This window comes from Peromyscus maniculatus, chromosome 7 (assembly GCF_049852395.1).
Source record: "Peromyscus maniculatus bairdii isolate BWxNUB_F1_BW_parent chromosome 7, HU_Pman_BW_mat_3.1, whole genome shotgun sequence".
Classification (NCBI taxonomy): Eukaryota; Metazoa; Chordata; class Mammalia; order Rodentia; family Cricetidae; genus Peromyscus; species Peromyscus maniculatus.
The window spans coordinates 73,749,521-73,766,514 of record NC_134858.1 but is presented as its reverse complement, the minus strand read 5'-3'; the positions used below and the strand labels follow the sequence as shown (position 1 = coordinate 73,766,514).

The following is a 16,994-nucleotide window of genomic DNA, read 5'->3' as shown; positions in this document are numbered from 1 at the left end:
GTTATTGATAGTTTACTGCTTGTAAGGAAAATATAAAGAATTTAAAATAATTTCTTATCATTTAACTCCTTACAAATCTTATATAATTAATATTAAGATTCTTACATAGAATACCCTCTGTTCATGGAGACTATTTAAAATTCCATGCCCAAACTGGAAGATTAAAGGTCTGCAGAGGCATTATAACTCTCTTAGTTTGCTTTCTGTTGCTGTGATAAACACACTGACAAGGCCAACTTGGGAGGAAAAGCTTATTGTGTCTTATAGCTTATAGTCAACCATGAAGGGAGGTCAGAGCAAGAACTTAAGGCAGGAACCTGAAATCAGGAACTGAAGCACAAGCCATGAATGAATGCTGCTGAATAGCTTGCTCCAAATGGCTTGTCCAGCCTGCTTTCTTACACAACCCAGGGAAATCTACCTAGGAATGACATTGACCACAGTGGGCTGGACCCTCCCACATCAATCATTAAAAAAATCCTGCACAGACTAACCTACAGGCCAATTACAGTAGAGATATTTTCACAATTGAGATTGCCTCTTCCAGATCACTCTAGCTTACATTAAGTTGTGGAAAACAGAAAAAAAAAAAAAAAAAAAAAAAAAAAAACAGGACAACCACCATAACTCAAAACATCACACACCATGGGAAACACTTTATAACGCTACTTCTCTATATGGTGGCTATCCCTAATATCCCAATTTAAATATTTAAATATATCAATATTGACTATAGAATACAGTATCTTCTATTTGAGATTAATTTATGATCTTGGATTCTTATTTTTTAATCTGTCTCCTAAATTCAATAAAAGCAGTTAGAAAAAAAAAAAAAACACCCAGTTGTGCTTTAATTATCAAATGGTACCATATAGGAAGAACTCCCATTGGCCTCTATCAAATCACTTTGAGAAGTCACTCAAATAAGTGCCCTTCACACATGGTGCAAGATGACTAGGAATTCCTTAATGGCCATGCGGGGACCCATTATTTCTAAAATGATCATAATCGTCATATGCATGGTTGTTGAAAACAAAAAGACAGATAACTCCAACAAAGAAAAAACCAAGGTATGTGTCTGAGATGTTATTTTTAATATTCAATGTGGGTCTGTACTACCAATGCCATTGCTCTTGAACGTCACCATTCACCATGTTTATTATTCGCTTCAGTCACACTCCTCCATATTTATAAAATTGTATAATTTCCAGCATTATTTTCATACTTTCTTGGTTAGTAAATGAAAACTTAGTTCCTCAAAATAAAGTTTATTTAAAGGAAAGATATGCATTTTGAACACTCAGTCTAAGAAGTAACCACCTCATATCACTTTATCAAATGTTTTATGAGTACGAACTATTGACCAAATATTGTTCTAGATACTGGAATTTTATCTGAGAGAGGGTCTTATTATGTAGCCCAAGACAGTCTTGGAACTCATTTTGTAGCCCAGGCTTTCCTAGAACTCACTCTAAAGCCCAGACTGTCCTTGGACCCATAGTTCAACACATAAATTACTACTGCCCAGGCCTCCTGAAAACTAGGATCACAGAGGTGACCACCGCCACCAGCAATGACTTTAAATTGAAAAATACCTCTCCTCCTGGAGCTAACAAATTGGACTTTGTTGGCCTGACCAAAAAAAAAAAAATAGAGTGAACCTTCCTTATAGTCAGAGTAATTATGGTTTTTGTCTCACTATGAGAGTTAGAAAGTACTTAAATATGTATATATGTGTATCAAGAAACAGTTACAATATATTCATTAGAGGGATGATAATAAAGCAATAAATATTCAGATAAATTTTAAAAACCCATAAGGTTTAAAAATTGTCAAATTGAATATTGGCAAATTATATTTAGCCTACTTGTCTCTGACAAGTATAGCATAGGGAGAATGTTGTAAATTTTGGGTAATTAGGTAAATAATGCACCTTAACTCTTCTGAAGAGTAGTATTCTTTATTCCCTGATTTTAAAGACACTCTAAATATCCATATTTGTGTCTGATTCATTGATTTGTGGTAGCAATATGTGGGAGGGAGGGAGGGAGAGAGAGAGAGACAGAGAGAGAGACAGAGAGACAGAGAGACAGAGACAGAGAGACAGAGAGACAGAGAGAGAGAACATATGAACCTATAGATTCGTACAGAGAAGAATTTATTTAGATACTGCCTTCCATCACTTGAATAAAGACACTGATTTTTGTTGTTGTTGCTGCTGCTGCTACTGCTGTTGAGACAAGCTCTCATATTATCCCATCTAGCACTACACTTGCCAGACAACCAAAGATGATCTCAAACTTCTGATCCTCCTGCCTCTACCCCTAACTCTGAGATTATAGATGGGCACCACCACACATGGCTTTGGGCGATGCTAGGGATCAAACTCAAATCATGATAGGCAAGTATTCTACTGACTGAGCTACATCTGCAGTCTGAGACACAGATGTATAGTCATCAGACTTCAAAATGCTGCTTACTAATTCAGGCAGTGTTTAAGCAAAACAAATTTTATATAGCTGTATTCTAGATTATGTTTCATAAATATATATTGAAGAAAATGATAATTATCAAATGAAGGATTCATTGATATTTTTCAATACATGCAACTTAAATTTTCAGTAGATCAAGTTTTCAATTAGTTCTAAATTTAAAAATGAAAGCAGATTTTAAGACTATTACTATTATAACCTCTCCAGTAATACACTATTGCTAGCCTGTAGTAGAATTTTGCTTCATCAACTTTTCTGCACAAGTAATCATCATAATATATACTTACCAGCTAGTTATTAATTTTTATATTTATTCAAAATCACCAGAACTCACCTTCTTTCCATCTGTTCAAAATATCAAATTGCTATGGCAGTAATGGTATCTGCTACTATAGTGGGAAAAATGTTACCAATTAAATTTACTTTCCTCCACCTGTTCAATTTAGTTCCATGCAGCTATTAGAGATTCAGTATGCATAAGTTTCAAAGGTGTGTGTGTGTGTGTGTGTGTGTGTGTGTGTGTGTGTGTGTGTGTGTGTGTGAAGTACATGTGGCATGTATTTTCTTTAAAACAAATAATAGTTCAAAGCCATTCAGGTCCCAGAGAATTATTACTTTGAAATCAACCCAGCAAATGCTGTTCAAGCTGCTGTACTTCAAATGGAAATGATATCTGTTATTACTCCAGTACTTGAATTCTATCACTCTTTATTCAATGGCCTGTTTTACAAGATAAACTTGAAAGGAAGTTAGAAATGAATGGGGCAGATAAGTGTCTCCTGACCCAGGAATGGTCTAAAAATGACACTTCAAATTGGTCTCTTACACCTCCCAGCAGCCTATGTACCATGCTGTTCTTTCTACAGAATACAATACAAAAAATGAGAAATAAGATAATTTCAGAGCGAAAAGTACAAAAAAATATTAGACTCAAACTCAATCAATCCCAGATAAGAAGTTATGAATTTAAGATGGCAGAGGCCATTAAAATTATGGATATGTTTAAAATATAACCAGTAATATAACTAAGTGCAAGATTGCTGAGTAAATGACCATTATTATGGTCATTAATGTACTTATGATGCATCCTAAATACAAATTGCTCTTATGATGAATTTAATCAAATATTCAAGGCTTCATTCTTTATATCATTTCTTAATTAAATATAGAGGTGATAATTCCACAGCTGGCGTAATCACTGTTCTATTGCTGTGAAGAGACACCATGACCAAGGCAACTTTTGTGAAAGGAAACATTTCACTTGGGGGCTGGCCTGCAGTTTAGAGGTTTAGTCCATTATCATCACGGTGAGGAGTATGGCCACATGCAGGCATATGTAGTATGGAGTGGTAGCTGAGAGCTAAATCCTGATTCATAGGTACAGAGAGAGCCTGGGCCTGGCATGGGCTTTTTAAACTTCAAAGCCCACCCACAGTGACACATTTCCTCCAGCAAAGCCATGCCTCCTAATCCTTCTAAGCCTTTCAAATATTGCCACTTATATTCTAATGAGAATCATTAACTGTATTTACATTTAGCTCCACTTTAAACAAGGATTTAGTCATTATTTTTTTTAATTTAAAAAAAAATATTTTTTACCAGGCCTCTTTTAGTAAATGAACGTATAAGACCATTCAGATAGTTTATTTCAATTAGCCAAATGCAGGCATGCCAAATAAAGAGCCATTTGATATATAAATTTCTTGATCATGGTTAGATTGTGATCACACCCAATTTAGAAATGACTAATTGTTATTTCTCTGAGTATATTAAATGAAATATTGGGAATTATTTTCCCCTGTGTGTATATAATATAAAGATGAAGCTCTCAAGAAAGTGTATTTATTCTTTAAAGGGAAAAGCTGAAGTGATCCCTTTTTTAAGTCCATCATTTTAATGTGAGATTTTACTGTTTGTCTCTCATCTCAGGTGACGTCTACCCAAAGATGTACCACATCTGTTTCTTTCTGGTGACGTACATGGCACCTCTGTGTCTTATGGTGTTGGCTTATCTGCAAATATTTCGTAAACTCTGGTGCCGACAGGTACGTGATATCAAATAATTTGTCTGTGTCTTCTTTAGAATGTACATAAAAACAAATTTAAAATTCGTTGAACTCATGTAACATATACAACACGGGATTGTTTGTTCTAAAGTAATGAGACTCTGGATGTGAAAATACTGTTTTACTGATATTTAGCAAATGTCTTAAATTTTGCCTTAAGAAAGCTACACTTCTGATAAAATTCCAACCTCAATAATTAACTGGGTTATTTTTCATTAATCTTGGAATAACAATTTTAAATTTTTAAAAGGATTTAGTTATTGTTATTTTATTTTTGCAGTGTTTTGCCTGCATGTGTATCAGCACACTATAGGCACACAGTGCTCTCAGAGACCAGAAGAGGGCACCGAATGCCCTGGAATGAATTACAGATGATTAAGAGCCACCATGTAGATTCTGAGATTCAAACTTGAGTCCTCCAGAAGAGCAGACAGTGTTTTTAACTGTTGAGCCATCCCTCAGCCCCTGGGAGTAAAATTATTAATTTTACTTCTCATTATAAGTAACAAAAATTAATTTCAGTTCCTGAAAAGTGTAAATATAAATGGTTGTACTTTAAATGAAATTTTTGTAATACATTTAACGTATGGGTTATATCTTCAATTTCAATGATCTCATTTAGAGTAGATTTAAAGAATAGGATGACTTAGGGTTCTTTCCTCTGCTCCCCCATCACCTTTCCCCTTCTTTACCCAGTATAATTAAGTTTTTTTTTAAGACGTTTTAATTCTGAATTAGGGTTACTCTGATTTACTAGAAATTTGAACCATTCATGAGATTTCATTCATTCTCTTAGTGATTCATTTGTCATGTGCTAATATCTTTTGCATACCAGCCTTAAACTAAGCCACAAGTAAATTCAGTCTTTAAAGGGGATCTAGTCAGGTACATAGTGGAAACAGCCCTTTTAATACAAGCACACGATACCAGAGCTTGGTGAAGTGGGAGGTCTCTAAGCCTAGGCTGGTAACATTTAAGTTGTATCTTGATGACTTGAAAGAAATCAACAAGTGTGTGGAGAATTGTAAATAGGCAAAGTGGATATGGTTAGTAAGTTTTATGACATGATAAAGATATATTCTTCCCTTCTCTATAACTATGGCCAGTATACTGAGTTTATTAAGCTTGAGAACTAACAGGTTGTTGGTCTCTTTTCTCTAACATATTTTATTGAGAAAGAACTTACTGAGATCATCTTAATTCATTAAGGACAATTCCATTTGTTTTGTTTATAAGTAGCATTTCTATTATTTGTGAATATCATATATTTATGCAATGTATTTTAATCATGTTTACTCACCACTCCTCTCCTTAATTCCTCCCAGATCAACACTCCTTCCCTTGCAAGGTCATATCCTCTTTTTATTTTTATAATTCACTGAGTCAAATTTTTGCTTCTCATTTATTCACAAACTTGAAGACATCCAATGAAGTATGGTTGACCTACCTAAGGAGCCACAGGCTTAAAGAAAACTTATTTCTCCCAACCTCCAATACTACCCATCACCCATCAACTTTCTAGCCTCTCAAATAGGAGTAGGAGATTCTGAGCCTCACCTACCTGCATAATGGAGTATTGATTGGTTCCAAGGGCCATGGGAATATACATCAGATGACAACTAATGTTGGACAAATCCACCCATCAGACATATAAACTCCCTGATGGGAGCCCCAATGGCAATGCTGTGGGGTCACTGGCTGTGGAAACTGGTTGTTTTCTGCCTGTAACTTTCTCAGGTGCCACTGCCTTGCCTCCCTAATAAGAACAGCTGTGGGGTGCCTCCCACAGCCTTTTGGTAAGATGTTTTACATCTCTGGGCACACATTTAGCTGTGGATTTCTGTTTAAGCTATATAATTCTGATGAACAGAAATATTACCAGAATATTCTTCTTTACTGATACAGGAAAGTAACAATATTCTCTGTGGTGACATATTGTGTACCCCAATAAAGCTTACCTGGGGATCAGAGGACACATTTCGCAAAGATCTTAGAACTAGTCCAAAACAGACTAAGCTGTCCCTAAAGAATATGTATCTAAAGACTGATTCCCAGATGTTGTTTATTGCTAAATCAAAGCCAGGCTGTTTTCATCAAGACATAGTCCCTGTAACAGCTCCCTTCTGCACATACTCTGACTGCTCAAGGTTCAGCCAATTGTTTAATGTCTGGGACCCCTCACCAACTTAGAGCTATGTGCATGAGTCAATGACATTACTAGCCTAAGAGAAACTACATGACTTATCTTATGTTTTGAGAATGGGTAGGGCCCTAAAACTATAACTTTTAATTGTCCAGATTTTGGCTGAGGTGGATCAGCAGTGACAATAAGGAGAGAGATGGCTATAGAGAGCTATATGAGAACTGCTGCAAAATATGTATGAAATATATACATATATGTACATATATGTATATATACATATATATGCTGAATGATGGACAAAGAAAAAACATTAAAAAATAAAAAAATATGAAGAAATAAATGGATGAATGAATAAAATATAAATAAACAACAGAGAGCTATATGAAAGAAATGCTGCTATGTAGAGGAGCTATGCCTAGGAACTGTGTAAAATGCTATATGAAAGAGCTATATGAATAAGATGTTTAACTATGGCTATATGTAGATGTAACCAACCATCTTATTAAATAAGAAACACAGAACCAATGCAAAGAAGAAAGCCAAGAGATCAGAGCTAAGAGCCTTACCGCCTGCTGCAGCTAGCCTCTTAAGCCAAGAGACCTCTCCGAAAAAGGAGCTACTTCCTGTCTGTTCGTCTTTATATAGACTTTCTGTTCAGCCTTCTCATTGGTTGTAAACCCAAACACATGACTGCCTCGGCACTGCCTGTATGTACAGCCCTCCAGGTCTTCTATGGTATTCAGATTAAAGGCGTGTGTCTCCAATGTTGGCTGTATCCTTGAACACACAGAGATCTACCTAGCTCTGCCTACCAAGTGCTGGGATTAAAGGCGTGCACCACCACCACCACCACCACCACCACCACCACCACCACCACCACCGCCACGCTCTTTCTATGGCTCTAATAGCTCTGACCCCCAGGGGACTTTATTATTAACATACAATTAAAATCACATTTCAGTACAAATAAAATACCGCCATAGCTATATGGAAATTTATAACTGAATAGAGACAAAAAGAGTCAGAGACCATTTCTTAAGATGAAGTAAAAGAGAAAGTTAACATCAGAAAGCATGTATGTTTTCTTACTTTACCAGTCAGATAGATAGAAACTTATTTCTAAATACCCTCAGATTTAAAAAAAAAAAAAAAAAAAAAAAAGGTCTAGCTCTTGCCACCTTTATGGATTTTCTTGCATTACCCTGGAGGTGGCCTTGGAGCAGGCTCTCCATAGGCCCCCAATAGATCTGCTTGATCTTGAACATGTCTTATACAGGCAATCATAGCTACTGTTAGTTCATGGGTATAGTGGTCTTGTCCTTTTTCAGAAGTTGCTATTTGGCCCCTGTTTTTCACAACCTCTGGCTCTTACAAATCTCTCCATTCCAGTTCCTCTTGCACTGGTCTCTGAATTGGGAGGGTGGAGGATGTGACAGCTATGTACCATTTGTGACTGAGTACTCTACACACACTCATTCGGCTCTTTAGTTAGTTGAAACCTTCGGAATTAACTGCCACCCAGAGCAACAAAGAAACTTCTCTGAAGAGGTGGAAGACCTACACCAATCTGTGGGCGTAGAGACAGGAATATTTTACTTAAGGCCATATTCCATAAGTTTCCTCTTATAGAAATACCTTGCCAAAAATCGAGGACAGGGAAGCTCACAAACTCCAGGGATGGATCAATTATTATTATTATTTTGCAAAAATTTCCTCCTGAATTCTAACCAGAAACTGGTTGGTTCTTTACATAACATTTATGCCATTATTTCATCCATGAGTATATCTTACAACACTTGTCTTTGTTGTAGCTCAAAGGGTTATAGCTGAGTAAGGCTGCTGATGACTTTCAACCCCAGTACCTGCATAACACCTTCTGATACTGTGAAAATTAGTTAACAGGAAGGAAGCTCCCTGTCAGCACTATATTTCTCCATGTGTTGTCAGCAACAGTGTCTTACCATCAAATTCTGTAGGAAATGAACAATAGCAATAGCCCACATTGCTTTGAGTATTGGAAGGGACTTCCTTAACCAATAATTCAACATTTGGTGAGAGGCTTTTTATTTTGGAACTTACAGCCTCTGGGAGGAGAATTATTCCTGAGTAACTCCAATTAAACCATTAAACTCCTATATGAATATATCTATATATACATGCTAGTACATAATGTTCTATTTTATAAGCTTCCATATATACACAGAAGCTTGTAAAATACTAGATTTCCATTCAGCATTTTGAAACATCCTTAGCATTAGTTATTTTCCGTTTCTAAAATGCCCTATTTGGTCATTGAGGATGAGTCTTCATTTGTGTTTTATTCAGTCTTTGGTATTCAAAATACCTTTTCAAGACCAACGTTCACTAATTGAAACCAAACAGCTTTTACAGTTTCTAGTCCTGTATGTTGTACAATTCCTAACTTTTCCTTTTTCTTTTGTTTTTTACAACAAGTTTTTCTTTTAATAATAATTTTCATTATTTTTACACATGTATTATTTTACATATATTATATACTATATTTTACATAAATTATATTATACATTAATACATTTTATTTATATTTACATATTTTATTTATAACTTCTGTGACTTTTTATATCCAGTAGCAAAGTCAAGTCATATTCTGTTCTCCAAATCTTTTCATCAAAACAAAGCAAGAGAACAAGGTAAACTACTGTAAGACATGAGAAGTGATTTGTTTAATTCCCAGCAACTATATTTTTCAGACTTAAAGCCAGTGGCACTCATTCTAGGATGCTTTGTTATTGGAACATCCCACTTCTTTGTATGTGTTACTGTATCAGCTTTTACTAGGCTACTCTACCATATGATGCATGCTGTTCTCAGCAACAACTCTGTCTTACTCCCAGTTCATGTCAATGTTGAGTTCAGCTGCTGTTCCACCAGTCTATGCAAGTGGTGCTTTCTGGGACATGACACTCTGGGTATTTCAGGAAAGGCTGAAAGGCTGGAAAAATATCTACTACCTCTTGAAATTTGTTATGAGCCTACATCTTGAAATCTTTCGATGGTTCCAGAGTCAGATGTTTAAGTAGTATCTGACAAAAGGCACAAGTTCACAGGGCCTTCTCAAGAGGTGAGGGCAGATGATATGGAATATCATAACACGAAAATGTGAAAACAAATGCAGTCTAGCATGCTTGAGTTTGACCTCTGGGCATGCTACTTGGTAGTTACACAAAGTTTGTCAATGACTCTTGTGACTTTCATCATCTTTAAAATTTTTCTTTTATTCAATCATATGTGCATGTCTAGGGATCATGTGTGTATGGTGCCTGTGTGGACCAAGAAGTTACTGGGATAGGGATTACGGAGAATTGTCAGCTGTCACATGGGTGCTCTGGGAGAAGCAATTAGTGTGCTTAGCCACAGAGTCACATCTCTGGCCTAGCTTCCATCGTGGCTAAAGTGGGTTGCACAGCTCACAAATTCATACACATGACTTAAGTCATTGAAATAAGTACCCAAATCATTAAATAAAATGTCGCTACAGTCTGTGTTGTTAGCTGGACTTTCAACTAAATCTGTTTACATTTCTAAATTAGTATGTGTTGAATTGTTTAGTCTGTGACGTCTGCCCTTTGTCTTCATTTTTTTTTTTCATGCTAGAGGATCAAACTCACAGCCTGGCCATGTTTTGAGTGATATCTTTGCCACTGAGTAACAAATCTTGTGACTGAGTAATATCCCTAAAAATGAACTTCCTTCATGGGACTTTAGAGCAGCTTTGTAATGATCTCTGTAGGCTGTTAATTGATGACAGTTCATAGTAGCCTGAATCCTTGTATCCTTCTAATCATCACATGCCCAAATGAGCACAATAGAAAAAATTACTGAGAATTTAAAGAAGTGAGGACATATAGCAGTCTATTGTCCATCCATTCAGAGGAATGTTTTTAGAAAAAATTAGAACATGACAATTTCTCAAAGAAGAAAAAGTATTAATGTACAATACAATTATACAGATGTTATTAAGTATAGATAGAGGTTCTGAGGAGCATATTAGATATCAAGATCATCTCCTATTATGTAGTTTTGCATATATTTCCATATTCACTTGTTTAAAATTAATGTACCTTTAAAACTCCTTAAAAGTAATACACAATTTGTCTTGTTACCATTGTGTCTACAACTGTTACCTGTTGCCTGGCACAAAGAAGGAACTTGAAAAATGTGCTCTAATGTGTAAATGACTCTTGAACCATGTGCTTATTTATTATTTAAGCTTATATTCCCAAAACTTTAAAATAAATTCAAATTGTATTACAGGCTTAGAACTGATCTACATTTTTTTTGATGAAATGTCCCACTTAGTACAATCCACATGATTTAAAAGATTTGCAGTAAAATGCCTGAACTGTGAAACTAAAACATTTAAAAAGCAGATTGGAATGGAAATTGGCAAGTTGAGCTGAGCCCACTTTACAGCTGTAATAAAGTAAATTGACCCCAGATGGATAATTAAATAGAACTCTGCTTGAGCGATGCTTGGCTTCTCACTGTTACTGCCTCAAAACAGAGTCAGCAGGCATTGCCTTTGCCATGGGCCACATCAAGAGAGCCATCAAGTGAAGGGCCCAGCCTATTTGCTTAAAGTTATGAAGATGCGTGGATTCTGTTTTGTACTTTTGAATTAGCAAATGTAAAATTATTAGTGAGCAAATTGTGTGCCCTTGTCTGACTTTGTTGAGAACTTTAGTTATCATTGTCTTGCTCAAATCAGTAACTTCCACTCCCCTTTCCTGTGACAGTATGATTTTAAAAAATTTACTGGTGATGAAATTGCAGATTGGTTTCCCAAGATCCTCTCATTCAGAGACTTCTTTATCATTATTATTATTATTATCTTATTTTATTTTACAACACTATTCAGTTCTACATAACAGCCACAGATTCCCTTGTTCTCCCCCTTCCTGCCCCCCTCCCTTTCCCCCCAGCCCCCCCCGCCCCCCCCCCCCCGTTCCCACCTCCTCCAGAGCAAGGCCTCCCCTGAGGACTGAGATCGACCTGATAGACTCAGTCCAGGCAGGTCCAGTCCCCTCCTCCCATATTGAGCCAAGCGTCCCTGCATAAGTCCCAGGTTTCAAACAGCTAATTCATGCAATGAGCCCACAAATATGGTATGTACTCACTCATAGGAGGATACTAGATGTGGAACAAGGATGACTGGACTGCTACTCACATCACCAGTGAGGCTACCTGGAAAACAGGACCCCAAGAAAGACTTGAGGATCGCCCAATGATGGAGAAATGGCTGAGATCTACATAAACAACCTGGACATGAGTGGGAGCAATGAAGGGAGAGGGTTGAGGGAAAGAGAGCTGGAGATCCTACCTGGGTCAAGAACAGAGAGGGAGAACAAGGAATAGGAGACCATGGTAAATGAAGACCACACGAGAAAAGGAAGAAACAAAGTGCTAAAGAGGCCCACAGAAATCCACAAAGATACCTATACAAAAGACTGCTGGCAATGGCTGAGAGACAGCCGGGACTGACCTACTCTGGTGATGGGATGGCTAAATACCCTAATAGTTATGCCAGAAACCTTATCCAAGGACTGAGGAATCTGGATGCAGAGATCCACGGCTAGCCCCCGGGTGGAGCGCCTGGAGTCTAATTAGCGAGAAAGAGGAGGGTTTATATGAGCGAGAATTGTTGAAACCAAGGTTGGATAAAGCACAGGGACAAATAGCCAAACGAATGGAAACACATGAATTATGAACCAAAGGCTGAGGGGCCCCCAACTGGATCAGGCCCTCTGAATGGGTGAGACAGTTGATTGGCTTGATCTGTTTGGGAGGCATCTAGGCAGTCGTTCAGAGACTTCTTAAGCTTAACCTACTTGGCTATTTGTGCATACTTCAGCATTCAGTCCAGTTCTGAGCCTTCTGAGAAGTAATAATAGATTGTATTTATGATGTAAACTTCTGTAATTCCACAGACATTATTAAGCACTTGTGTGTCTCATACTATGTGAGACAGTAGAGGTGAACAACAGTATACTATTAAGTAATATGGGATTTTAACTTTCCAAAGACTGAAAGACCTTCAGTTTTATAATTGTGTCCATGGTCCTGTCTACCTTTTATTCACCAACATTTTTAGAGAAATTAGAATTCATGCAGTGATATCTGAGTAATAATAATCAGTCTAGTATGAGAAAATGGACAGAAAGTCATAGAAGACTAGGAGAAGCAGGAAGGCAATGCTCAAGCTCAACAATGAAACAAAAAAGAACAAGTGAATGTAATTGCTAAGGTATATTAAAAAAATTACTATAAAGATATTTTTGTTTATAATTCTTCTGTTTATAACCAGACTGAAATACAGTGTATAAAACAATAAAACTGAAAATTCAGCTTATAATTCATAAATATAACTTATAGAAAAGATGAAGGGGGTGTGCAGTGTTGTTGGAAAAGATATACATTTATATGTATTAAAATTTGATAAGTTAGTATTAATCATTGTTTAAATTAAGCTGTTTATTGTAACTACTAGAAAAACACTTTTTTCAAAAAAGTACCTAGTGAAAGACACAATAAAATTTAAATGTTATAGTAGAAAACAATAAAAAATAATAATAAAATACTAATGGAGAAATAAAGGAACACAATAGATAAAATAAACATATACAAAACTGTAGCTAGAGTTTTCCTGCCTTGCCCACAGTCAGGACAAATCTCTGTCACCCGCCAGTCCCACAGCCGCTCAGACCCAACCAAGTAAACACAGAGACTTTTTTTTTTTTTTTTTTTTTTTTTGGTTTTTTTTGAGACAGGGTTTCTCTGTGTAGCTTTGCGCCTTTCCTGGAGCTCACTTGGTAACACAGAGACTTATATTGCTTACAAACTGTATGGCCGTGGCAGGCTTCTTGTTAACTGTTCTTATATCTTAAAGTAATGCATTTCTACAAATCTATACCTTGCCACGTGGCTCGTGGCTTACCAGCATCTTCACATGCTGCTTGTCCTGGCAGTGGCTGGCAGCGTCTCCTTCTGCCTTCCTGTTCTTTTATTTCTCCTCTGTTAGTCCCGCCTATACTTCCTGCCTAGCCACGACCAATCAGGTTTTATTTATTGACCAATCAGAGCAACTTGACATACAGACCATCCCCCAGTACAGCCAAGTGCAGACCATCTCAGACACCTGCACTCAGGCCCATGGTCCTAATCATCCTCTATGCAAACCTGCTGGGTAACGCCACAAGGAACCCAAGAAGGGCTCCCACAGGACATACATTAACATCCCACAGCACAAAACAAATACCAAAATTACAAATATTGATCCATGAAAATTTGAAAATCTGAACAGACCTATATTAGGGGACAGAATAAGTCATCAAGATTCTACAAACATTAAAAGTGAAGAGCCCCAGATGAGAAAGAACATGTGATTTTTGTCTTTCTGAGACTGAGTTACCTTACTTAATACAATAGTTGCCAGTACCATCGCTGTTCCCATAAATTTCATAGTTAACTTTTCCTTAACAGCTGAGTAAGTTTCAATTCTCTACATGTGTCACATTTTCACAACTCATCTTGTTGTTGATGATGATGGACATCTAGACTGGTCCTGTTCCCTCCCTTATTGTGAAAAGTGCAACAACCAGTACAGATGTAACTATCTATCTCTGTAAAATAATATGGAATCTTTGCTATGGCTGGGTCATACAGCAGTCAGAACTGGGCATTTTAAGGAACCCTGAAACTGATTTCCATAATGGTGACATTGTTTACATTCTCACTGGAAGTGGATAAGGGCACTTCTTTCTCCACAGTCTCACCAACATGTTGTCATTTGTTTTCTTGATGGAGCTGCCCTTGCTGCTTCTTTGTCAACTTAACATAAGATAGATTCGTTTTGGAAGAAGAAGCCTCAATTGAGAAAATGCTGCCCCCCACCACCCTACCCCGCCCCAGATTGGCCCGTCAGTTTTGGCAAACCTGTGGTGAATTTCTTGATGGATAATGTTGAGAGGGCCCTGCTCACCATGGGTGGCGCCACTTCACTGGTGGTCCAGAGTGCTATAAGAAAGCAGGCTGTCGGGGTGGGTCAACACATGACCCTGGTTCTGGGCCTTGGTCATTGCCAATTGGTCAGTCTACCAGCTCTCCCATGTCCTCACTACCAGCATGAGCTCTGTGGCATTGTCCTGGTGAGTTCACACCTTGCAGTGAAGAGCAAGAGGCGGTGGTTCTCCTGCTTTGATGCCCTCAGGGTCAGATCTTCCAAGCCTACACCTTCAGGGTCAGCTCTACTCTGTTGCCCAGGCAGGAGTGGCATAGTGCCACTCTCTTGAGTGCTGCAGCTGATGAGGGGCAGAGCCAGCTCTCCTGAACATCCATCTCATCTGTGTTCTACTGGAGCACGTGAAGGAACCAGTCCTGCAGACCCAAAGCTGCAGGATCTCCACAACACAGGGTAACAACAGGATAACCAAGAGGAGCTCCAGTGAGGGCCCAGCATCGAGAGTGTAGCAGAAACCAGAGGCCTCAAACCAGACCAATGGTTCTCTGCAATGAACACTTGTGGCTGGAGTTATCTCTAGTCCCGCCCGGCCAGCAGCCACTCAGACTCAAATAAACATAGAGGTGCTTATATTATTTTAACTGTTTGGCCTAATGGCTCAGGCTTCTTGCTATCTAGTTCTTATATCTTAAATTAACCCATTTCTATTCATCTATAATCTTGCCACGTGGCTTGTGGCTTACTGGTACCTCACATCTTGTTTCTCATGGCGGTGGCAGCATCACCTGACTCCGCCTTCCACTTCCCAGAATTCTCCTCTCTCCTTATCCTGCCTAAACTATACTTCCTGCCTGGCTACTGGTCAATCAGCATTTTATTTATCAATCAATCAGAGCAACATATTCACAGCATCCCCAGCAAACATGTGCAAATAAAGACATATGGATAAAAGGGTTTACTGAGTGACTCACTGTGTCACACTACAGCTTCTGTGATGAGATTTTTTTTTCCTTATCTCTTTTTTCATTTCTCTTAAATTTTACTTTATTTTATTTTATTTGAGGTGGGGAGGTTCCAAAGGCAGAAGGTGGATACAAAGGGACAGGGAAATAAATGGCATGGAGATGCATGATGTGAAAGATACAAAGAATAAATAAAAAGAAGTGGCGGGTGGGGTGGGGGTGGGGGGACAGGAAGTGGTGGAGAAAGGAGGCTGAGCAAGTCATGTGGAACAAACCAAGCAGCACTCTCCCAGGGCCCCTAATTCAGTTCTTGCCTCACATTCCAGGGCCCCTTATTCAGTTCTTGCCTCATGCTCCTGCCTTGAATTTTTGCCCTAACTTCTCTTCTTGATGGACTGTGAACCCCACCAGGACTTTCCTCCCCAAGTTGGTTTTGGTCATGGCATTTCATCCCAGCAAAGAAAGCCTAAGGCAGTAGTCATTCTGATGGGGGTGAGAGAGAGTCTCAAAGTGGTTTTAATTTACATTTTCCTGATAGCTGAGGATGTTAAACAGTGTTGAAAACATTTATGGGCCATTTGTGTTTCTTCTTTTGAGAACTAGCTGCTCATTTCATTAGCCCATTTATTGACTGGCAGTTCTGTGGTTTGGGTATTTAAGTTCTATAGTGCTTTATTTATTCCATATATCAAGCTCCCTGGGTGAGGTATAGCTGTCAAAGACTTTCTTCCTAATCTGTTGGATATCTATTTGTTCTGCTGATAATTTTCCTTGCTGTGTAGAAACTTGTAAATTTCCTAAAGTCTATTTCTTGATTCTTGCTTGGGACTATGCCCTGCGTCATTAGAGTTCTCTTCAGGAAGTTCTTATCTATATCATTGACGATATCCAAAGCAAGTGTACTCCCTATGTTTTGCTCTAGAAGTCTCAGGTTTAAATTAAGTCATGGAGCAGAAGAAATGGCTCAGCTGTCAAAAGCATGCCGTACTCCTGCAGGGGACCCGAGTTCAGTTCCCAGCACCTATGTTAGGCAACTCACAGCTGTCTGTAGCTCCAGCTCCAGAGACATCCAACGCCTTTGGCTTCTGAGGGTGTGTGCACTCACACGCAGCTATCCACACACAGACACACTCACGTAGTTAAAAATAAAAATGATGTCTGAAATTAATGTTCTCAGCCATTGGAAATGGCTTTTGTAGAAGGCCGACGATGCGGATCTTAGTTCATTCTTCTGAATGTTATCTATTCAGCTGTGTCTTCACCATTTCTTCAACAGTCTGTCCTTTTCCAATGAATGCTCTTGATGCCTTTTTCAAATTTAGGTACCCACTGGTG

The 16,994-nt window shown here is 38.1% G+C and overlaps 1 protein-coding gene across 1 annotated transcript in view; it reads left to right on the top strand.

Annotated features, from left to right (window-relative positions):
• The window catches only part of Hcrtr2 (hypocretin receptor 2), a 99,471-nt gene that overhangs the window by 68,991 nt on the left and 13,486 nt on the right, over positions 1-16,994 (top strand). Inside the window, exon 4 of the mRNA XM_006973736.4 lies at positions 4,422-4,537. Within this exon, the coding sequence (XP_006973798.1) occupies positions 4,422-4,537 (116 nt within the window). The remainder of the gene's footprint in view (positions 1-4,421; positions 4,538-16,994) is intronic.